At 38.2% G+C, this 24,590-nt stretch overlaps 1 protein-coding gene across 2 annotated transcripts in view; it reads left to right on the top strand.

Moving 5' to 3' along the window:
- atp9b (ATPase phospholipid transporting 9B) overlaps positions 1 to 24,590 on the top strand; it is a 344,153-nt gene that overhangs the window by 51,269 nt on the left and 268,294 nt on the right. For both annotated transcript variants that reach the window (XM_072570843.1, XM_072570844.1), the window contains exon 2: positions 2,495 to 2,668. In XM_072570843.1, coding sequence (XP_072426944.1) covers positions 2,495 to 2,668 — 174 coding nt within the window. The remainder of the gene's footprint in view (positions 1 to 2,494; positions 2,669 to 24,590) is intronic.

Below are 24,590 nucleotides of genomic sequence, written 5' to 3'. Positions count from 1 at the left end.
TTAAGCATCCTGTGATTTTTTTTAATGCTTTGGGCATTTCATGTTTACACCTTTTTTTGACACCTTTGCTTATCGCCTTTGGATTGAAATAAGCCTTATAGGTTTTTTTTAATGACTTTTAAATATGTACAGCAAAAGTTTGACTTTTAAATTTAAAATTGTTAATGGTGTTCTTGTTTTTCAAAAATCACCATTAATGAGCAATGCCTGTTTCATTGGTACTATATGAGAATTCATGGATAATGTATTTTATCAGCAAAAAGGAATTTATAAGTTTCCATTAATGTCAGCAGCCCTTAACTCCTAATCTGGATAGTCACTAATGAGCAAAGTTGACTGAACTACTGAAATTTGCTTTTTCTCTGTACGTAATTCTGGTAAAAGGTTGAACTTCTTTTAATCTTATATTCTGAAGTGACACATCAACTGCTGTTTTAGGTGTGTAGTAACATTTTAGATGCTTTGCTTTTTCATTTCCCTGTAGGATTATTTGAGTTATGAATAGCACATCTGAAATAAAATGATTTTATCGGAGTGATGCAGTGTCAAGATTGATAATAGCTTTGATTGATGGCAGTAATCCTTACAGAATCTGTCCAATGATTTTGTCCTCTGCTTTTCAACGCATCTATCACAACACTTAGCTTGCACACATGCCTGTTGGTGCTTAGAGCTATGTGAAAATCATAATTGAGTTGAAGCCTATCCAAGTCATTGGTAGATATTTTCTAATCAACCTGTTCATTAGATCTTATGACACATCCCTGGAGCAACTGAGACTCCAACTTGGGCCTCGTAACTTAAAGGACACTAAGATAGTGATATTGCCACATCTTCTACATGTGATACACTGCTCTATACATTTGTGAAGTGGGAAGGAATAACATCTCACTTTTCTTATTGACTCTTTGAGGATCATGGAATTTGTCTGTACTTAGAATTCTGCTATAATTATAGGAAAGATCTTTTAAGATAACTGCTTCAACATGATCCAAACACATTGCTGCATTTTTATATGAACTAATTGCATCTGCCATCTTGATTTGTGACCCAACTGAATTTGTAGCTATTGTGAAACACACATTGTTAAAATCATTGAAGTTACCCATTGTTTAGTGAGTCGAATCCCAGCCAGGAATTGTCACTGTGGAGCCAGGGCAGTGGTTAACAGCTCCCAAAGTGTGTTTTGAGTTGTGGAATTACTACTTTTGTCCTGTCCTTGTGGAACTGCTAAACCTAAGTGTCATGGCAAGGAGGCAACAAGTTTACAAGCAGCAACTGTGTGCCATAAGTAGCTTTAAAATAATGTGGATGAGGTTTTGGTAGTTTTATAGCCCTGGGTGTGCAATTCCATCTTGGAACTTGAGACAAAATCAACGCTATACGAAAATATAGTTGTTTTATGAAGGGGAAATAAAATGTCGCATGTTATCCAAGTTTTCAGTAGTGATAAGTAAATAATGTATCTGAAAAATTGTAATTTTTCAATCTTCATGGCATTGACCTAATTTGTTGATCCCTTATCATTGAGGAGAATTCACCATCACATTTAGGCCCTGATGTGGGACATTTCCATGGGAGATCTACCACCTGGGTTTTGGGGGTGGGTTGGAATTAATTACAAGTTGGGGAAAAAAACTGCCTCAAAGGACCTCAAGTTCTTAATGTATTAGATTACTGTGTTAGACAGTAATTTAAAGTCATTGGCCTGTGGAGATAATTTTTTATTCTTGTACACATTTACACATGCAGCGGTAAGGCACCAATGAGGAAAAGTTTTCTTGGGTTTTCTTTATACCATGTATTTCTCTATGACATGCGTATTCTCAGCAGATGGCAATGGGAGAAAGCCACTTTGGCTCGAACATAACTTGAAATCAATGATCGACTTCAATTTTACATAGTTTCAACTAATGTTTGTGCAAGAAAATGTGGACAAATGTTCGTCTGAGGGATGAGTCTTGGTGGTGGGAATTCAAATACACAAATCAAATCAAGGGATCTTTAAGTGATCCCTTTGCTAGCCTTTAGCTACTCTAGGTTGACTGCACATTCTCAAAAACAAGTACTGACAAAATATTACAATGTGAATTCTACCGTTGCATGCATTCCTTGCATCTGTTATATTGATTAAACCATACAAACAAATGCATTTCATTAAAGATTAGTGCATATTGGACAAGTAAGCCATTTTAACTAAAATAAGAAATGACAGGAATAATTCACCAAGTAAGTGGAGAGAAAGTTAACCTTTTCAGGTCAATGACGTTTCATCAGAAGTATGAAACATTACCTTGGTTTCTTAATTTACAAATTATGTCCGCACTACTGAGCATTTCCAGAGTGTGTGGCTTTTATTTCAGGTTTCCAGCAACGGCAGTATTTTGATTTTGTATGCCATTTTAACAATCTGTTAATCCTTTAAATGAATCAATGTTACATTTGGTACATATTAATGGTGCTAGATCAACCTTTTTTCTGTTTCTGAACACAGATACCAAGTAGAAGATGAGTCATCGAGTTTAGATGAGATGCCATTGATGATGTCAGAAGAAGGCTTTGAAAATGATGAGAGTGACTATCACACATTACCAAGAGCGAGAATTAATCAGAAGAAACGAGGACTAGGCTGGTTTGTATTCGGTGGATGGAAATTACTTTGTACAAGGTAAAGTTATTTATTAAAATTTTGCAGTGCAAGTCAATAATGCCATGAGATGAGTCTAATGTGGTTTCATTGATTTAACGTGAAAATACTGTGTTTTGGTTGTCTTTTTTTGTGTAGGACATTAATGCATCACTATGATGCTGTAAAATAATCACATGCAGATCTTTCCAGTCCCTAGAACCCTTTTACTTTTTATCTATGCTGTTAGGGGTACTTTGAACATGTTATGACAGATAATCTGTCCTGGATTAGAATGATGGAACACATGTTAAAAATGTTAAAGTTTGGACTTGGAGCAGAGTAAACCTTTTTAATGCATATGATTGTGGTTGGAATTAATGATTGTTAAATTTTGCTTCAGTAGTTTAAGGGCTCAGTACCTCTGGGCTAGCAAGTCCCACCTGCCCTGTGTACATGTCATAATAAGTCCAAATAGGTTAATAGTATTTTTAAAAATCTATTAGACAAGTGGATTAAGAAAAACAAGAATATTTGAAAAAGGGTGGGGATATGGGAAGTATGACTCTTGCTTGTATGGAGGATAAATACCATATCAGATTGGTTGGGCTTAAGAATGTTTGTCATAATTTCTTGTCAAGATTGAGAATCAGAAAAAAGGAATGGATACTGACTGTAATCCCTCTGAGCCGAAAACAAGGAAGGCATATTAGGAGGGTCGAAATTCATTTAAAGAAAATGTGAATGACAGTGCATATGACTTGGAGACTTCGAACTTGACACTCTTGGATTGGTGCAATCGTTTTCATATTAAACTTTTGGCATTCTGAATGTTTTAACTTTGTCTTGAAAGTCAAACGCCTATGTTAAAGATCTCCTGAGTTTTATACTATTTGCCTCATAAACATTTCACTGCATTATTTGCTGTAACATGTTTAATGCTTGTGTATTTTTTAGAAAAAGTAGAAAAATCAAAGCACGGTAAGCACAGGAACAGGCCCTTTGACTCATCAAGACTGCATCGATACATGATGCCTTTCTAAACTAAAAACCTTTTGTCTCTGGGCTGTCCGTATGCTTTTATTTCATGACTATTCATATATCTGTCAAGATGCCTCTTAAATATTGTTGTATCTGCTGCCTCCACCACCTCTGGCAGTGCATTACAAGCATGTGCAACATTCTGTTTTTAAAAGCAAAACACTTGCCTCTTTCTTTTCCTTTAAACATAGTCCCTTTAACCTTGAACTTATGTTCCCCAGTAATTAACATTTTTACCATGGGCTGACCATCCGTTCTATCCATGCTTATCATAATTCTGTACAGTTCTATCAGGTCGTCCCACATCTTTCAATATTCAAGTGAGAACAAACTAAGTTTGTCCAATCTCTTCTCAGATAATTTTCTCCAAACTAGAAAACATCCAAGTAAACCGTTTCTGTACCCTCTCCAAAGCCATCACATTCCCTCTGGTAGTGTGGCGACCAGAACTGGACACAATATTCCAAATGTGGACTAACTAAAATCCTTTACAATTGCAACATGAGTTGCCAATTTTTCTTCATCCACTCTTTGTCCTCACGAATGAAAGCAAGCATGACTACCTTAGCGACTTGTATTGCCACGTTTTGGGAACTCTGGACTTATACACCTAGATTCCTCTATGTTGATGCAACAAAGAGTTCTGTCAATTACTGTGTACATCCCTTCTGCATCATAGAGTCATAGAGATGTACAGCATGGAAACAGACCCTTCGGTCCAACCCAAACAAGTCCCACCTGCCAGCACCTGGCCCATATCCCTCCAAACCCTTCCTATTCATATATCCATCCAAATGCCTCTTAAATGTTGCAATTGTACCAGTCTCCGCCACATCCTCTGGCAGCTCATTCCATACACGTACCACCCTCTGCATGAAAACATTGCCCCTTAGGTCTCTTTTATATCTTTCCCCTATCACCCTAAACCTATGCCCTCCAGTTCTGGACTCCCTGACCCAGGGAAAAGACTTAGTCTATTTATCCTATCCATGCCCCTCATAATTTTGTAAACCTCTATAACGTCAGCCCTCAGCCTCCGCTCCAGGAAAAACAGCCCCAGCCTGTTCAGCCTCTCCCTGTAGCTCAGATCCTCAAACCCTGGCAACATCCTTGTAAATCTTTTCTGAACCCTTTCGAGTTTCACAGCATCTTTTCGATAGGAAGGAGACCAGAAATGCGCACAATATTCCAACAGTGGCCTAACCACTGTCCTGTACAGCCGCAACATGACCTCCCAACTCCTGTACTCAATACTCTGACCAAGAAAGGAAAGCATACCAAATGCCGCCTTCACTATCCTATCTACCTGTGACTCCACTTTCAAGGAGCTATGAACCTGCACTCCAAGGTCCCTTTGTTCAGCAACATTCCCTAGGACCTTACCATTAAGTGTATAAGTCCTGCTAAGATTTGCATTCCCAAAATGCAGCACCTCGCATTTATCTGAATTAAACTCCATCTGCCAGTTCTAAGTCCATTGGCCCATCTGGTCAAGATCCTGTTGTAATCTGAGGTAACCCTCTTCGCTGTCCACTACACCTCCAATTTTGGTGTCATCTGCAAACTTACTAACTGTACCTCTTATGCTCGCATCCAAATCATTTATGTCAATGACAAAAAGTAGAGAACCCAGCACCGATCCTTGTGGCACTCCACTGGTCACAGGCCTCCAGTCTGAAAAACAACCCTCCACTACCCCACCCTCTGTCTTCTACCTTTGAGCCAGTTCTGTATCCAAATGGCTAGTTCTCCCTGTATTCCATGAGATCTAATCTTGCTAATTAGTCTCCCATGGAGAGCCTTGTTGAACGCCTTACTGAAGTCCATATAGATCACATCTACTGCTTTGCCTTCATCAATCTTTGTTACTTCATCAAAAAACTCAATCCAGTTTGTGAGACATGATTTCCCACGCACAAAACCATATTGACTATCCCGAATCAGTCCTTGCCTTTCCAAATACATGTCCCTCAGGATTCCCGTCCCTCAGGATTCCCTCCAACAACTTGCCCACCACCGATGTCACGCTCACTGGTCTATAGTTCCCTGGCTTGTTCTTACCACCCTTCTTAAATGGTGGCACAACGTTAGCCAACCTTCAGTCTTCCGGCACTTCACCTGTGAGTATCGATGATCCAAATATCTCAGCAAGAGGCCCAGCGGTCACTTCTCTAGCTTCCCACAGAGTTCTAGGTTACACCTGATCAGGTCCTGTGGATTTATCCACTTTTATGCGTTTCAAGGCATCCAGCACTTCCTCCTCTGTAATCTGGACATTTTCCAAGATGTCACCATCTATTTCCCCACGGTCTATATCTTCCATATCCTTTTCCACAGTAAATACTGATGCAAAATACTCGTTTAGTATCTCCCCCATTTTCTGTGGCTCCACACTCCACCCAAGTCTCTAGCCTATCCATTATCCTGATATATCCTCCAGCAATGCCCCTCACTGTCTGTGACTCCCCCAGTTTTTGTTGTGACAAACTTAAGATGACCTACATTCTTCTCCAAATAATGTAAATGCGTGTGTTTGTGTATGTGATATATTACAAACAACAGAGATCCCTGTAGAGCACCATTGGTCACGGATTTCCAATCCAACAAACATCCTTTCACCACCACTCTGTCTTCTATGACCTAAGCTAATTCTGTATCTACTTTTGCCAGCTCATCCTGGCTCTCATGTGACTTCACCTTTTGTGCCCGTCTGCCATGAGAGACCTTGTCAAAGACCTTTCCAAAGTCTATATAGACAACATCTATCATCCTGCCTTCACTCATCATCTTTGTGACTTCCTCAAAACATCCAATCAAGGTCGTGAGACATGACCTTCCCCACACAATGCCATGCTGCTAATAAGTCCATTTTTTTTGAATGTGAGTAAATCCTATCCCTAAGAATCTTCTCCAGTAATTTCCCTATCACTGATGTAAGGCTGATTGGCCTGTCATTTCCTGGATTAACCTTGTTACCCTTCTGAGAGAATGAATGTTGGCTACTCTCTAGTCCTCTGGGATTTTTCTTGAGTAAACAGGATGCAATGATTTTTTACAAGGCTCCAGCAATTTCCTCATCTGCCTTCCTCAGCATTCTGGGATAAATCTCATCAGGTTGTGGGGACTGGTCTACTTTTAACGCTTTTCAAAGCCACAGCATCTCTCTTTTTTTGTGTATTGACTTGCCCTAGAATATCAATATACCTCTCTGAGACTTACCATCCAACTTGTCCTTATCCTTTGGAAGTATTGATGCAAAGTAGGCATTAAGAACCTCACCCGTTTCCTCCAGTTCCATGCAAAACTTCCTTCCTTTTGTCCATGAGTGGACCTATCTTTTCCCTAGCTACTACCCCTTGCTTCTTATAAGTAAAATACTTTGGGATCTTCCGTAATCCTGTTTGCCAAAGTCATTTCATGGCCCCTTTTCATCTCCTGATTCATTGTTAGAGTTCTTTCTAGCTGTCTTTGTATTCTTCAAGGGCTCTGTCTGTCTTCAGTTTCCTTAACTTTATTTATGCCTTTATTTTTCTGACTAAGCTCTCAATTTCTCTTGTCATCCAAGGTTCTGAATCATGCCATTGTTATCATTCATTTTCACAAGAACATGCTGGTCCTGAACTCTAATCAATTGGCCTTTTAAATATTTGCAAACACCAGATGTGTATTCACCTTTAAACACCCACCCCCAATTTACATTCCCCAACTCCTGCTAATGTTGTGGTTATCCTTCCCCTCAATTTATTACGTTGCTCTGAGGGCTACTGTTATCCTTATCTGTAAGTAACTTAAAACATATGAAAATGCTCCCTCACTGAACTTCAATCCCCTAGCCAGATTCATTCCTCAATATCCGGGTATCTAGCTTGGCCTCTTCCCTCGTTGGACTATTTACATATTGTTTCAAAAAAATCATCCTAGACACACATAACAAATTCCCCCTACCCCATCCAAGACCCTGACACTAAGCAAGTCCCAGTCAACATAGAGGGCGTTGAAATCACACACCACAACAGCCCTGTTGTTTTTACATTTTTCTATCATCTGTCCACATACCTGTTCTTCTAGCACCCCCTGACTGTTGGGAGGCCTATAGTGCAATCCCATCAGTGATTGCAGCCTTCCTATTCCGAGCTCAACTTATTGTCTCTCTAGATGAGCCCTCCAAGATGTTCTCCTTCAGAACAGCTGTGATATTCCCTAATCAATAACAGAACTCACCCACCTCTCTACATTTCCCTCTATCTTGCCTGAAATGTCTAAATCCCTGAACATTCAGCTGCCAGTCTTGTCCTTCACTCAACCAAGTCACTGTGATAGCTACAACAACATAGTTATATGTATTAGTCCAAGCTCCAAGTTCTACCCTAACTGTCATACTCCTGAAACACATTCACCTCAGACCACCAATCCTGCCGCGTTCAGTAATCTCCCCCTGTCAGTTCTTAAACTTAACCTCTGACCCCTTGGTCTTGTTAACCTAATGCTCTGGTTTGTTTGCCTGTATCACATTAATTTAAACCCTCCTAAGTGGCACTAGCAAACCTCCCTGCCAGGATATTGGTGCCCTTCCTATTTAGGTGCAACCTGTCTTTGTATCGGTCCCACCTGCTCAGAAGACATGCCAATGATTCACATACCTGAAGCCCTCCCTTCTCCATCGCTCTTTAGCCACGTACTTAGATTAGATTAGATTACTTAGTGTGGAAACAAGCCCTTCGGCCCAACAAGTCCACACTGACCCTCTGAAAAGCAACCCACCCAGACCCATTCCCCTATATTTACCTCTTCACCTAACACTGTGGGCAATTTAGCATGGCCAATTCACCTAACCTGCACATTTTTGGACTGTGGGAGGAAACCGGAGCATCCGGAGGAAACCCACGCAGACGCGGGGAGAATGTGCAAACTCCCCACAGTTGCCTGAGGTGGGAATTTAACCCGGGTCTCTGGCGCTGTGAGGCAACAGTGCTAACCACTGTGCCACCGTGCCGCCCCCAGTACTTAACTATGATATTCCTATACTTAGCCTCCCTACCGCTTGGCACAGGAAATATTATTGAGTTTACAACCTGGGAGGTCCTGCTTTTCAATTTCCTACCTAACTATCTGAACTCACTTTGCAGGACTTTGTCTCTTTGTTCTCTGCTTGTGTGATTAGTACCAAAATGGACTACACTTCTGGCTCCTCACCCTCCCTCTTCAGGAAATCCTATGCCTGCTCAGAGACATCCTTGACCCTGGGCATCGAGGAGGCAACACACCATCCTGGAATCTTGCAGCCACAAAAACACCTCTCTGTGCCCTTAACTAGAGTCTTCTATGACTGCTGCTCGCCATCAAGCCTTGCTGCTGTATAACAGTGCCAGTCTGCTTTCCCTGAGAGGCCATTCTCCCACTAACCTCAAACAGTTTTTAAAATACTGTTCCTGTTTGAAAGGAGAATGACCACAGGGAACTACTGCATCATTTGCAAATGCTTACTCATCTTCCTGGTCACTCAACTATTCTCTCTTCGTGTCGCCCTTATGGTCTGACCAGCTTGCTAAACATGTTGTCGTCCACGACATTCTCGCCTCATGGATGCTCCATCGTAAATCCATCTGCAGCTCTAGGCACACCATTGTGAGATTATTTAACCTTACCTACTCATCACAAAACTCAGGTTTCTCATTTCTGCTCTGTATTCCTAGCAGCCTACTGCAATAATTCTGAAGTAACTACAAAAAGTAAGTACTTTTATTTGTCTTCAGGCACTTATTCACTCAGTCTGCAAACCTGGTTCCTGAGAAGCCAGGCCCATGTTCGTGATCGTCACCTCAGTCCTGGTGACTGAACTGACCTCTCCAGAATCTTTCTTGGTCCTTCTTACCAGTACTTTTTGTTCAAATCATAATATAAATCTGGAGATTTTTATAATTGTAAAAAACTGTCATTTGACTCTTTGATTATCATTAATTTAGTTTTGTCTGGTTGTGATTTCAAAAATCCTGATCAAGTGATGGTGCATGTGATAAAATTTTGCCTCCAACTCAAAACTGATCATGGCATTGTGGGTTGAGTACTTGTTGTGCACTGAGCTGATCAATGGTAAAACTTTGGCAGATTTTGCACTTAAAGACATGCAAAAGGAGATGCTTGCTGTTAATTTAATTGATTCACACTGCCTTATCATGCCCACTTTTAACAGTCTGAAGGTGCAGAGGTCTTAGTGCTCTTTTGAGTTGTTCTTTACTTGATTGAGTAAAAGTTGTACACAGCGTTTAAGAATTTCAGAATAAGAAAACAAACATTTATTCAGCTTATTTGGTTATGTATGTATGTTTATTAGAATAACTAGTTTATACTTTTTTCCCCCTACTTGTTGGCCAGTTTGAAATTAGTCAACATTATTCTCCCAGCTTTAAAATAAACTAACATTTTAAGTTCATAAAATAACTGTGGATGAAATGCAGTGGTACTTATGACATCTTGTTGGCTTTGGGCTTTGTGTACATTTGTAGCGCTACTGGAGTCCGTACGAGTTCGAAATTGCAGGCTGGTCTTAAGATATTATCAGACAACTTGTGTTTTCCAATGTTTGGACTCTACACAGGGATAGTAGAGTAGGCCATTCAGTTATCTCACTTGTTCTGCCATTCACTTGGAATCATGATTGATCTGTATCTAATGTCCACATATATGTCTTTCATTGATATCCTTGATTTAACAAATCTGTCAATATTAAATTTAAAATTTCAAGCAAACATGGACCGAAAGGAGTTGGTTCTGGATTTACGGTGTCCTTTGTTGAAGAAAACACTTTTTTGAGTTTGCTGAAATGGCCTTATTTTAGGACTGTAATTTTAAGTCTGTCTCCTTCATCCATAAAAATAGTTTATCTTTCTACTTTGATCAATCTGTCTCATTTGATTAGCTTGATAGGATTACTATTCAACTTTTTTAAAATTAGAGACAAAACTATTCGAGTCCAAAAATCAAAATGAAAAATGCCTCAAGTGATGAGGTCTGGTAATGTCTGTAGAGTGAGGAATCGAGTTAACTTTTCAGGTTGATGTCTTCTCGGGGAAGGTTTCGTGGAACAGTTTCAGATATGGCAAAGTAGGGAGTAGAGGAAAGTACAAATTGGAAGGTTTGTGGGGGATGGAAGGCAGGAGAGATTGAATGGCAAAAGTGGTTATGCGTTAGGCAAAAATAGATAGTAATGAAGCAAGGATTGCTTAAAACTATACATCCTTAAGCATTCCAAGTTTTGACAAAGGACCATCCAACCTGAAACCAACTTTGCTTTTCTTCTTAGAAGTAATGAGTATTTTCTGCTTTTTTTGGTTTTATTTCAGACTATTAGATATTAAATAGCTCATGTATTAAGTTTGTGATTTCTGTTAATTCTTGAGGCCTGGTATATTTTAGTGAATCTGTAGTGTACTCCATCCCAGGTCAGTCAATCATTTGAGGTTTGTACCCCAAGACTGGCCAAACTCAGCTGGAATTTGACACTATAAACTGAAGCTTCATAACTTTATTTGTTAGTTCCAATCCCCTTATCATAACTTATATCAATGGATGCAAATCACTAAAAGGTGAATAGGATATCTAAATCTGTTTTATTTTCTTATGACTCTTTTTCTCTTGCCATTAAAGTATTCAATTTATTTACACAATGGCAAACTGAATAATTCCCTGGATGTAGGTTTACTCGCTGAGCTGGAAGGTTCATTTCAAGATGTTTCGTCACCCTAATAGGGAACATCTTCAGTGGGCCTCAGGCGAAGCAAGCTGAAAATTCCTGCTTTCTATGTATATGTTTGGGTTGCTTTGGGTTGGTTTTATTTCCTGTGGTGAAGTCACTTCCTGCCCCTTTTCTTAGGGGGTGGTAGATGGGGTCTAACTCTGTGTTTGTTAAAGTTCCAACTGGAACTCTATCAACAAACACATTGAGTTGGACCCCATTTACCACCCCTTGAGAAAAGGGACAGGAAGTGACTTCACAGGAAATAACATCACATCAGGAAATGACATCGCCAACCCAAACATATAAATAGAAAGCGGGAATTTCAGCAATGCTTCGCTTGAGGCCCACTGAAGATGTTACCTAGTCAGGTGACGAAACGTCTGGAAAGAACCTTCCAGCTCAGCGAGCAAACCTACATCGAGCCTCAACCTGAGCTGTAAATCTTCTCAAAACTTGCTGAATAATTCCTTATTTTGAATGTTATTGGTGTTTTTTTTAACAGTCACTCATTTCAACTTGAAAATCCTATACTATACTGGCTTCCTATCCAAGGTATTAGACTACAGTAAATGATGAAAAACCGAAGCCCAGTGATATCCTGAAGGAACTTCAGAAAAATCTTTCAGGAGAAGAAAAATCTTTCTTTTTTCTCTCAACCCTCACCCTTGCCTTCCCCCGCTTACCCTTTTCTCCCCCATTCCCCGCTCCATTGTTCTCTTGCCTCCATCCACCCCATTATTGATCTATATGGCAAGGTTGTCTCCTCTTTACATCAAGCTCATTTTGGCTGGTTTCTTATGTGATTATTTTGAACAACCTCTGCACACCTGTGCAAACAATATCGATGGACACGCTTCTATCTTTGAATGTTTTGAGGAAATCAACGAGGTTTGTCGTATGTAATGTCTCCTTCTGTATTGATCCTGTGCTGATCACTTGATCTCTGGGCAAGTTCCTAGTGACTGTCTATGATAGCATAAATTGTGAGGAAGTAACAAGAATCTAAAACCTGATAAACAATGTGATCTTGTCACAGTTATTACGAATCATTTATAACAATGTTTAAATTGTCTGCTTTATTATCTGATCCAATAACTGAACAATTACCTTGAAGTTCAAGACGGTCTCTTGAATTTTTATTTGGATCAGCTTACAGAGTAGCAGTTTGGGTGGTTAAATAATTTAATGTACTCAATTCAAAATTTTGCAGCACCATTGTTTTCTCGTCAAAGTTGTTCATTGCCATTGGCACATTGTTGAAATATCATTGGACTTTGAGAGAACTTTTTCTCTGTTAGAAATAATTCCAATGTTTTTTTTTAAAAGCCACCTCCATCTGGTCTCTTGCTTGCATCTCCCTTGAGATTCCTGTGCTGGTTAAATATTTACATTTGCTGCTCCATTAGTTGAAGCTAAAAGTTGACATTGCAGCATATCTATCTAATTTTTATGGATAACTACTACGTACTTTTTTTTGTTGGCTGATGGGAGAAGTGAGGGATGGATCACGATCTTAGGGTATCCTTTAGTATCAGGACCTTGGGTTCCCACGAAATGTAGACTTGATAGAACATATTGAGCCCATATAAGCTGAATGTAAGTTGCATATTTTCAGCATGGATTAGGTTTTTGATTAGGTTCCCTACAGTGTGGAAACGGGCCCTTCAGCCCAACCAGTCCACACCGACCCTCCGAAGAGTAACCCACCCAGACCCAGTTCCCTCTGACGAATGCACCTAACACTACAGGCAATTTAGCATAGCCAATTCACCTGACCTGCACATCTTTGGACTGTGGGAGGAAACCAGAGCATTCGGGCAGCATGGTGGTGGCTCACTGGTTAGCACTACTACCTCAGTGCCAGGGTCCCAGGTTCGATTCCAGCCTTGGGTGATTTTGTGTGGAGTTTGCCCATTCTCCCTGTGTCTGTGTGGGTTTCTTGCGGAGTAGAAAACGTTATATTGTTTTGGTGTATCAACAAAATATGAATTTTCTGTCCAGATTTGGCAATATCCTGTCAATTCACAGAATTTTGTTTTTAATTTTGAGTTCCAGCGTTGCACTTCTATTTATTTTTAAGCTTGATTTATTTTGAACCAGTCCATAACCTTGAAAATAATCCCTTTCTTCTTGAATGCATTGTATTGAAATATCTTTTATTGCTTTTGTATTTCTGCATCCAAGTCAGACTGTGTCTCCCTTAAAGTGGAGAATTCCTGATCAACTCCCATCTGCTGCAGGTACTAAATGTGTTCACAGCACTTGAACTGTGACAAATGGCAGAAGGAAGCTAATGTTGGTTACTTCTTGTAAATAGTAAATGTTTGGATTTATTATTGCGAACTGTAAGATAGTGCTTGAGCAGTGGCTTAAATGTACTTGACTGTGCAAGTAAATAGTCCAGTAGTCAATATTTTTATATTTTCTCCAACTCCAAAACTATCAATTTCTATCAAGTAGAAAGCTACAGTATTGACTAGGTTAAGTGCAGTAGTGCAGTGTTGTCTTTTTTTGCTTTCCTGGAAGGAAAGTTATAATTTTTGGTAATAGGTTCATTTTCACTAACAAGTAATCAAGTGTGTAGACGTTTGTTTACTTTCATCTGTCCTGGAGCTGTGTTTGGGCACTTGCTATGTTAGTTTAGAACTTTGTTTTCTTCAATACCTTTTGCAAATGTAACTTTGAATCTTGTTAAAACAACTTATGAATTTACACACATCTACAAAAAGTAATCGGTGTTATTATGGCATAGAAAGAGACCTTTGAGCCTATCATGTTCATGTTAGCTCTCGAGTAATCCAGTTCGTTCCAATTCTCTGCTCCTAATTCCTTTAACCTTGTAAATTTATTTCCTTTAAGAACCTGTCCAATTTGCTTTTGAAATCATGTGGTGTCTTTCCACGTCTCTTCCTTGTCTGTCTTATCAAAACTTCTTGTTGATCTCTATTAAATTTATCCCAATCTCCTTTGCTCCACTAAGAAGACAGCTTGTCAAACCTAACATTATAGCTAAACATCCCTCATCCCTCAAGCCATTGTAATAAATCTTCTTGCAGTCTCTCAAAACCTAATGTCTGTGAGCAGTTGAACTAGTGTAACACTTTTTATTTTTTTTACCACACACCACCACTTCAAGCTCCTCCAAATCGTGTCCTATTTGCTGGTTACAAATTTTGCAGGGAAAGAATCACTTCTGTGCTTCCTGCCAAACTGCTTTATATGACAGCTTGGAGACGTGTAAACACTGCATTGATTTATTACTTAACTTTACCATAGAAAGTGTTTTGCCTTGCCTCCCCTCGAACATCCAGCTCTGTTTAATTGTGAACTACTTGAAAAAGTGTAGTGATTAATCTATGTCCTATTGCTTTCTTGAGGTACATTGACATACTAATTAAGTACATAGGTTAATGCACAGACTAATTCTTTGTCATGCTTCAAAATAAAATTGTATAATTGAGTTTCTTTTTATAAGATATACTACATTTATTGGTGAAATAGTTGTTATGGTACTATTAAACATAGAGGAAATGAGATTTGCATATTTCATAAATTTGGAGATCTGTTCCAAACTATTCCTTGCAGATCCAGTGCACAATTTTGGAGGCATTTTCACAATAGTAAATGTGATCTGTGAGTCTATTAACCCCTCTAATAATATGTGCCAAGTTCTACTTCCATTGGAAAATATTTTCTCCGTTTGAAGTAATACAGATGGTATTACTTGGGCTGTTTCAGATTTTGATTTGACCAGTGAGTAACTGTAGCATGGAAGATCTTTTTATTTCCTGAGTCCACTCTTCTCACTTGTGGTATTTGCAGGACTGCTGCACAGTATTTGGTTTTCGTGTTATGGATTAGGGAAGGGAAAGTTTGTTTCTTTCTTTTACTATCTAATTATTATCTAGTTTGCCTTGCCAGTCATAGGTTATGACCACAGTTGTAAAGTAAAACTTGGGTTCAAATGAGCTTCCTTCAATGGTCAAAAGTCTGTCTGATGCTACCTGTGCATTTCACAGTATTTAACATGAAGAGTTGCTGCTTGGCTGAAGACTGGCTTGTATGTGGGAAAGACTGAGATAAAACTAATTTAAGAAAACAGCATAAAACCGTCTGACAGTGCATTATCTATTAAAGTTGTTCAGATCAGAATTCTAGAAAATGCTTTTCTATCAATTTTGTCAAGATATCTAAAATTCTGCAAGGAGCAGCTTTCGTTCAAATTTCTGTAATAATAGATCTTATAATTAGATTCAAAATGGAATTTGACCAGTGAAAGACACTTTCTTTGAGATCAGTCCTGATTTCCTCAGTTGTGAATCCTTGAATAACCTGTAAATGCTTTTTTCATTATGGCGGGATAATAGATCTAAAGTAATTAGTGATGAACCAAGTAGATATTTTCCTTTACAGGCAAATTGTGGGATTTATAAGAAAGAACTTTCAATCAGATCTAGGAAACTGCAAATGTAAAAAGCACGTTCTAATTGGGTAATGCACCTACATTTTTCGAAGATTGCAAAACAGGTCGGCTATTTGATCATTTGCAGCAATTTTAGTTCTCACGTGAACTTGGGTTATAGCCAGTTCATTAGTTCATCATGGGAAATCAAGAGACAAGCATTGAAGGTTAACCTGTTCATTGTATCACCTGATTTAGAGATTATGCTGCAGATGGTGCTTTTTTTTTGGGGACAGACTAGTCCTCTGCTTTAGCTCTAGTCTCTATTGGACAGCTAAATCAGTGTTTCTAGTAGGATCAGAATTGTGGTACTGACATGCTCTACTTTAGTCTCACTTGCATCATTCATATTTAAAATGTCAGTTTCCATTGCTGTCAATAAAAACCAAAAGTTTGTCAAATATTCCAGTTTATTTTCTGTCAAAAAATTTATTCAACCTTCCAAATTGCTTGAAGCTGTTTTATACTAAATGGCCTTTCAGTAGTAAAAGCAACCTTTTTAATTCAAATTATGCATTAATCAAATGTTGGCACACAAGAAACTCTATAGGACATGCCAATAAAAACATTAATTTTTCAAACCTTGATAGTAATCTTGTATAAAGTTTAAAAACAGCAATTAATCACAGTCATGTGACCATTTGGCAGAATTGTGCTTTTGGCTTATTAATTTTCAAACTGATTATATCCAAATACAGATGACAGGTATATTAACCAATCACGCTACCAATCCAAGTTTAATTTAGTGAAGATTGGGGCAACCATTCAGTGTGTTTAGTTTGGAATTTCAGCTTTTGCATTTTCTCTAGTGTTTAAAAATTCTTTCATTTTGGCATTACATCAAGAAAACATTTATCCCAATCGAGAATTTTCTTGATAAAGTTGCTTTCTTTTCTGCCTTCCCATACTTTCCTATTATTTTAAATGCATGTAATCTTTAAAATTTGACACCCATAGAAATATTTGTAATTTTCAATAGGTTAGTTCAAGATGTATCATTTTTTTGAAGATCTCATAATGCTCATCCACGATGTAGTTTATCAATATTCATTTTACTTATGTCAGCTTACAAAGAAAAGTGACGGTGGTATGATCCTTTTGAGATTGATGAAAAGCCTTGCTCTGCCATATGTCTCCAACTTCAGGCATACCAGACATTTGGGGATAGAAAATTTATGTCTTGCTCATTTATTCTGATTTTTCAGGTGTTTGCTTTTAACAGTTTAAAAAAAAGGAGTGAGTGTTAATTTTTGGAAATAAAATGTACAATTTAGACCTCATTACATTGATGTATGATTGTATGTATTTATGGAAATACTTTAATAAATTGATCTATTTATTCTCTGCCTATATTGTTAGTTCTGTCCTGTAGGCCTTCAGCTGAATCTGTAAATGCCCATAGTTTTAAAAAAAGCCTTTTTATTCATTTGTAGATTGCATGTGATTGGACAATATATTCTTTAGCTAAATCTTCTGTTTACCAATTTATAGATCAATGGGAATATTATTGACATACTTGTACCTGAAGGCAAATTTACCAACACGATTTAGTCAACTTGAGACTTTATTTAATCTGTTTGTCTCTGAACCTTAAAAGAACTTTCAATATTTTTTTGTTCTGTTTTCAACAGTTATGTATTCTGAAATAGTCCTTCATTGCACTCAGCAGCAACATCAACAACAATTCATTGTTTTTCGATTTATATGGTATTATGCACAGTCAGTGTTTTTTCTCTAACTCAGCTAGAATTCTATTAAAGCTTGTGAAATTAGCAATACTTCGTACATATAGATTTATACTCTTGGGGCTACAAGATGGATTGATTTCTCTGTCATGAGATTTTCATCTACCTAGTTATCAAAAACACTTTGTCCATATGGAAATAGTACCATTGAATGCTATTTCCATATGAAGTGAAGGAACCGATCAAATGCGTGGATTAATCTGGTCAATGAGGTGATTTGTGTGCCCTCAGGCAATTATTCTGTACTTTTTGTTGTGTAGGAATCAGAGTACTGATCTGAAGTATAATATGTTTATAGAAAAAAATAGTTTTAGCATCACTGCTGAATTCACACTTCATCCTTCCATTGCAATCACAATTCTGCAATAATAATTGTGCTTTAGCAACTGATCTTGTATCATTACTTGATGCTTTTCCAAATTTATTACTCCCAAGGACTGTATGCTGCTTCAGTTCGAACGTCCTTTTCCCTTCCTTCAGCTGTGTTCTGTTTTCTCACCTGAAATGCCCTCTTCCTCTCCCTTCTCATCACCCATGCCCAACCCCTCCTCTCTCCACAACCTCCCACAAAGTAAAAACCACCACCTCTTTAAGACGACTTATTTGAAACCCTTGACCGAGATTTTCGTCATGTGTCCTATTATCTCACATTGTGATTTGGTATCAGATTTTGTTAATAAGGCTTCTAGGGAAGCCCCTTGGAATATTTATTATTGGTGGCACAGAAACATGCATATTTTGATTCGCCTGTGCCCTAATATGTCATCTGTCAACTGAGATTTCATTTCTTTATTAACTATATTAAGTCACTATATAAATGTTAGTTGTTGGCACAGAAACTTGGTGGTATTTTTGTCAGTTTGGCTGTAAAGAACTTTAATTTGCATTTACAAATTGTATATATTTATTGAGTAATTTACCTGTACTCCTGTGGATTGAATCGGGTTAACAAATAATCTGCAGCAGTCAAAAAGTGTGGCGCTGCAAAAGCACAGCCATTCAGGCAGCATCCGTGGAGCAGGAGTGTTGACGTTTTGAACATAAGCTCTTCATCAGAAATGGTAAAGAGCTTATGCTCGAAATGTCAACTCTCCTGCTCCTCTGATGCTGCCTGACTGGCTGTGCTTTTCGTTTTGACTCTGATCTTTAGTATCTTCAGTCCTCACTTTCTCCTAAATAATCTGCAGGAGCCAATAATTCTGTTCGGTCGTCATTTCATTTTGCATTTTTTTAATTTGAACTATACCTTCGCAATGCTCAAAATGCTTTAACTTCAGATGTACTGTAATTTTAAATCTTAGATTTGTGTAATTGTCGTACTTAGAGAGACTGCTTAAGTTATTCTGCTCCAAGTTAGATGTTTAACTGAATGGCCTGGAGAAGGCCATCCATTTAAACTGGGTTTCAGAAATTCTGGCTGTTGAAAATACTATTCTGATGCACAGCTCTCTTGCAGTCATTCTGTCTTTGAGAATATTTGCCTACGGGTTCCTCATGGTTTAACTCGCGAGTTGTTCTAGAAGTCTAAACTTGTAAATCCTATGATGATTCCAATTGTAGCACTTCAGTTAATAGAGAAAACAAAGCTTTCAGTCTATTTGGAAGCTGTTAGTTTATTCACCACATGATAAAACTGTTCCATTAGGACAAGAATTGGATAAGGAATTAATAGGAAAATTTCTGTGGCTTGTGGCATCATTTTCAAAAACAGAAATACTATATCTTTAAATGCATTGACCTGTACCACCTATGATACTGGAAAAACCAGTATCACAGGAGAGCTAGCCTTAGAACTGGCATTGTATTTATCCAGAGGTACTTTTGTCTTCTGCATATTGTAACTATGGGGCTGTTGTCAGTAGCTGTTGAAAATAAAGGGAATTTCAATGGTTACTGTCAGTTTACATATTATGAGTAATATATGTTGATGCTGCTAGAAGGCATTTAATTAGAAATGAAGGCATGTGGTAACAAAATAATTAGATTCTGAAGTTAATTCTGACTACATTGCCACTGCAGTTTTCTACCAGCAATGTGAATGCGGAAAATGTCTCAAGTACATGCAGGTGTAACAGCTATGCTTTCTGTTTAGTGAACCTTATTTGGCATAAAGGTCTACTGAATTAACTATTCCAGCGAATATACTAAAATACTATTGCTTTTATTGAAGGCTGTAAATCAGATATCCTGGTAATAATTCTATTCAGTGGTACTTTCAGAATAAGAACAACAAAAATTAGAGAGAAATCTTGTATGAAAAGCAGGAGGAGATGGGCAATTCCAAGGTTTGGAACAAGGCATGGCCACAAAAGCTGAAAGAACTATGCCCCTTTCTTCTGTCCCCTCAGGCCTGCTCTGCCATTCAATAAGATCGTCACTGATTTGACTGTGACCTTAAATCCCTGAAAGCCTTTTACTCTTTCTTAGCAAGAATCTATCTATATTTGCCTTAAAGAAATATTGAAAGGCTGTGCTTCCACGATCTTTTCAGGAAGCGAATACCAAAGATTCATGAAATCATCTCAGAAAATATTTCACTTAAATTTAAATGGCTGACTCTTTCTTTTTATTTGAACTATACCTTCGCAATGCTCAAAATGCTTTAACCTCAGATGTACTGTAATTTTAAATCTTAGATTTGTGTAATTGTCGTACTTGGAGAGACTGCTTAAGTTATTCTGCTCCAAATTAGATGTTTAACTGAATGGCCTGATTTTAAACAGTGACTCTTACATTTAAGTTATCCTGTATGATAAAATGTCCTCTCTATCATCCATTATTGAGGTGGAGTGAGAACATGATAAATGCCCATAAAGAAGATAGATGGGAAGAAATGTGTTGCATTGTTGGAGGGATCAATGAGTAAAGGGCAAGAGTTTTAGAGGGGCTGTAAGGAGGAAACAAAATTCACTCAGGAGTGGTGGGACCTGGAATTCTCTAAGGATGCTAGAGGCAGAAACCCTCTGTGTTTAAGAAATATTTAGATATGCACTTGTGATGCCAAGAGATACATGACTGTGGCCCAAATGCTGCAAAATGGGATTAGAATAGATAGGTTGTCAGTGACTGGGCAGACTTGATGGGCTGAAAGTCTGTGCTGCAGATCTTGATGACTTAATGCATTTCATTAGGCTACATTTATCTAATAGGTCAAGTTATTTTCTATCATGCATTGAATAACTAGTGGAATCTTCAGTGGTCAATTATTAATTACACAGCGAATTCAGTTAAAAATCTCAACACCCAGGTTATAGTCCGAAAGGTTTATTTGGAAGTACTAACTTTCAAAGCGTTGCTTCATCAGGCAACTGCCTGATGAAGAAGCAGTGCTTCGAAAGCTAGTGCTTCCAAATAAATCTGTTGGACTATAAACTGGTGTTGTGATTTTTAACTTTGTACACCCCACTCCAACACTGGCTCCTCCAAATCATGACAGTAAATTCAAACTTCAATAAAGAATCTTGATCTGTAACTAATATCTCTTGTACATTGAGTTTTCATTTGTGTTTTGGCCAATTTATGATATTTCATTGAACAAAGAGCAACAAAAGAACAACGAAGTTTGCAGCACAGGCACAGGCCCTTTGGCCCTCCAAGCCTGCGCTGAAATAATGCAAGAATTTTTTTTGGTGGTACCTGATTTCAAATTGTCTGGAGCTGTCCAAAACAAATTGGCACTTGATGCATTTGCATGACCAATGTTTGATCCCTAGAGGAGTCAGGTAGATGGGTAGAGTTATTCTTTTTGCATGTTGGAACAGACCCAGGGGATTAAATGACCTATGCCGCCACCTGACCGGTTTAAGTATTGGTGAAAAAGGTAACTTTGAACTAGTTTTAGATATTTTCTAATCAGCCTATTCAGACATGTCATTACACACCTCTGGAGTAGGTCGGACTTGAATCCAGGCCTCCTGTTTCAGAGGTAGGGCAGCTACTATTGCACTAATAGTTTCAATCTTTGTTTGAGTTGAAGCAAGCGTTCCTTTTCTAAGCTAAGTATGAATTTAGGTATAAATCTTTTATTCCTGATGAAGGGCTTTTGCCCGAAACGTCGATTTCGAAGCTACTTGGATGCTGCCTGAACTGCTGTGCTCTTCCAGCTCCACCAATCTTGAATTTAGGTATAGACTATTTTGGCAGTTTGGATGCTATGTATGTGCAAACTGAGCAGTCTTCGCACCAAGACTCCACACCTCATGTAAGTACACCTTTCAAGGTCACTCCAAATGGAAATGGCCTAAATTCAGTTCAGAAAAATTGAACACAAATTTAATGGATCACGTTATGAAGAGGAATGCAAACATATAATTCATTATCTTTTCGCAGATTCTTGAAAGATTTTATTAAAATAATAGTTAGTTGACCACAAACACTGTATTTTGGGTAGAATTTTAAGTCTGACATGAAATACTATACCGTATGTTGTTATATGTACCTTCAAAAACCAGTCCAGCTTAAAATAAATGAAGCTTGCCCAAAGACGTTGAGGTTGATTTGTGTGACAGACAAGTTGTCAAACTTGACTTGCAACCTTCTGGCTAGGGGTCTGGCACCCTACCAATTTGTGTTCAGCCTTTCTAATTTATTAAATTTACAATTGTATAGAGAAGATTTGTGATAAATACACATTATCTTAGATTATATTGCTGACATTTTCATGTACAGTACTTGATATAGACCCTATCATGTTTCCTATTGTAATTAAAATGAGGATACTCTGAGGTGTAATTTGCATGCTTAGTGCATTAGCACACTCGTTTTTTCTACTGATACTTAAAAATAAAAGCAAGAGTTGTCAGTATCATAAGTGGCATACAATTTCCCTGTCTAAATTGTGCTATATCCAAGGTTGTGGTATATCAAAAGAACATTACAGTAATGGGTTGCAGTCCCACAAAAAACTGTTCTCAATGATGTTTCATTGAGCAATTAAACTTAATATACTAAGGCATTGGCTGTTGTGGAGAAATTATGACTTTATTCTCTGCTTACAAAGGAAGAATTTAAAAGTACAGGGTTTTGCAGTGGCCTTAGTTTTGTTTTGGTGCCCCTTGACCGCTAATTTCTTTGGCTTTTTCAAGATAATGCAGGAATGTTACCTTACAAAAGAAAATGGAATATGCAGAACATAAAGCTGGAGTAGGCTGTATGAAGCCTGTTGTGCTATTCAATAAGGTAACAATTGATCTTTGACCTCTACTCCAACCTCCTGTCCAATTTCAGTATTTTCTGACTTCCCCAAGAGTCCAAAGCTAGGAAATGTCTTTTTAAAGACTTTTGAATATTTAGAAAAAAATGCACCATTTTAGTTTATGAAAAATAGAGTTACAGACCAACAATTTTTATTAATTCGGTTGACATCTGTAGTGACTTGTCATGGAGGTTATGATTACAGTGCATCCATTCAATAGATTCTAGAAATATTGACAGGTTGTGCAAGATTGGACAAGGATAGTAAAATATAGGTGTGATCAAACTTTGGTATGTAAAGTTAATAGCTGGGAATAAGCATTAAAATGGATACAAAACATACATTTGTAAGGAAAATGGAATTTCATAAGCAGTGATGTAAAATAAATGGATCAAATATTCCTTGAACTGTTGTAACTAATTCTAAACCATGTTTCATAATACTGTAGTTTTCGAGTAATATTCAATTTATCACGTGGATAAATAAATGCAGTTGAAAGCCCATTTGTTGTTATTTTACCAGGAGAAAGGGGGGAATAAACAGGAAATGTCCCTTTTGTAGAACTTAAAGGCTCAATGGCTGTGATCAGCTGTTTCTGGAATGTCTGGCAGCCCTCCAAAATACATGTGCACTTTTTATTCTTGCTTCTGCTTCATAATTTTAATTGTGCCACGATTTGTACCTGTGCTTTTTGCTGCCCAGGCTTTAACCTCAGGAACCCTCTCTGCCTCCCACTCTCTACCATTTGTAAGATCTTGCTTAAAACCTTATTCTGACTAGGCTTTGGCTCTTTTTTTATTTGCTCATGGGGCATGGGTGTCACTGGATGGCTATCATTTCCTGCACATCCCTAGTTGCACTTGAGAGGGTGGTGCTGAGCTGTCGATTCGAACTGCTGCAGCCCATGTGCTGTAGCTTGCTGTACAATGCCTTAGGAAGGGAATTCCTGGACTTTTGGAATACTGCATTAAATCCTGGTCTCTGTGATTGTCAGGATGTTGTGAAACTTGAAATTTTTTCTGAATCCTTTCAAGGATATTGCCAGGGTTAGAAGGTTTGAAGTTACAGGGAGAGGCTGAAATAAGCTGGGGCTATTTTCCTTGGAGCGTCAGAGGCTAAGAGGTGACCGTTGAGGTTTCTAAAATGATGAGTATTGATAGGGTGAATAGACAAAGTCTTTCCCAGGGTAGGGGATTCCAAAACTAGAAGGCATAGGTTTAAGGTGAGAGGGGAAAGATTTAAAAGGGACCTTAAGGGGCACTTTTTTCATGCAGAAGGTAGTGCGCATATGGAATGAATTGCCAGAGAGAGTGATTAGAGGCAGGTACAAATGCAACATTTTAAAAGGCATCTGGATAGGTATGTGAATAGGAAGGGTTTTTAGGGATGTGGGCCAAATACTGACAGATGGGACTAGGTTAACTTAGGATATCTGTATGGCACAGATGAGTTGGACCAAAGGGTCTGTTTGCGTGCTGTACAACTCTATGACTCTATTTTAACCCAGCAATAGTGAAGGAATAACAATATATTTCTAAATTAGCATAGAGAGTTGTTTGTAGGGAAACTTGAAGGTAATGATGTTCCCAAGTATTTACTGCCCTTGTCCTTCTAGATAGAACTGGTCATGGCTTTGGGCAGTACTGTCTAAGCACATTTGTTGAATTTCTACACTGCATCTTGTAAATAGTACACGCTGCTGCTAATGATCATCAGTGGTGGAGGGAGTGGATGCTTGTGATTATGGTACCAGTCAAGCAGGTTGCTTTGTCTTGGATGGTCTCAAG

The sequence above is a fragment of the Chiloscyllium punctatum genome, chromosome 5 (genome assembly GCF_047496795.1).
Source record: "Chiloscyllium punctatum isolate Juve2018m chromosome 5, sChiPun1.3, whole genome shotgun sequence".
Classification (NCBI taxonomy): domain Eukaryota; kingdom Metazoa; phylum Chordata; class Chondrichthyes; order Orectolobiformes; family Hemiscylliidae; genus Chiloscyllium; species Chiloscyllium punctatum.
This window is presented reverse-complemented; position numbering and strand designations above follow the sequence as displayed.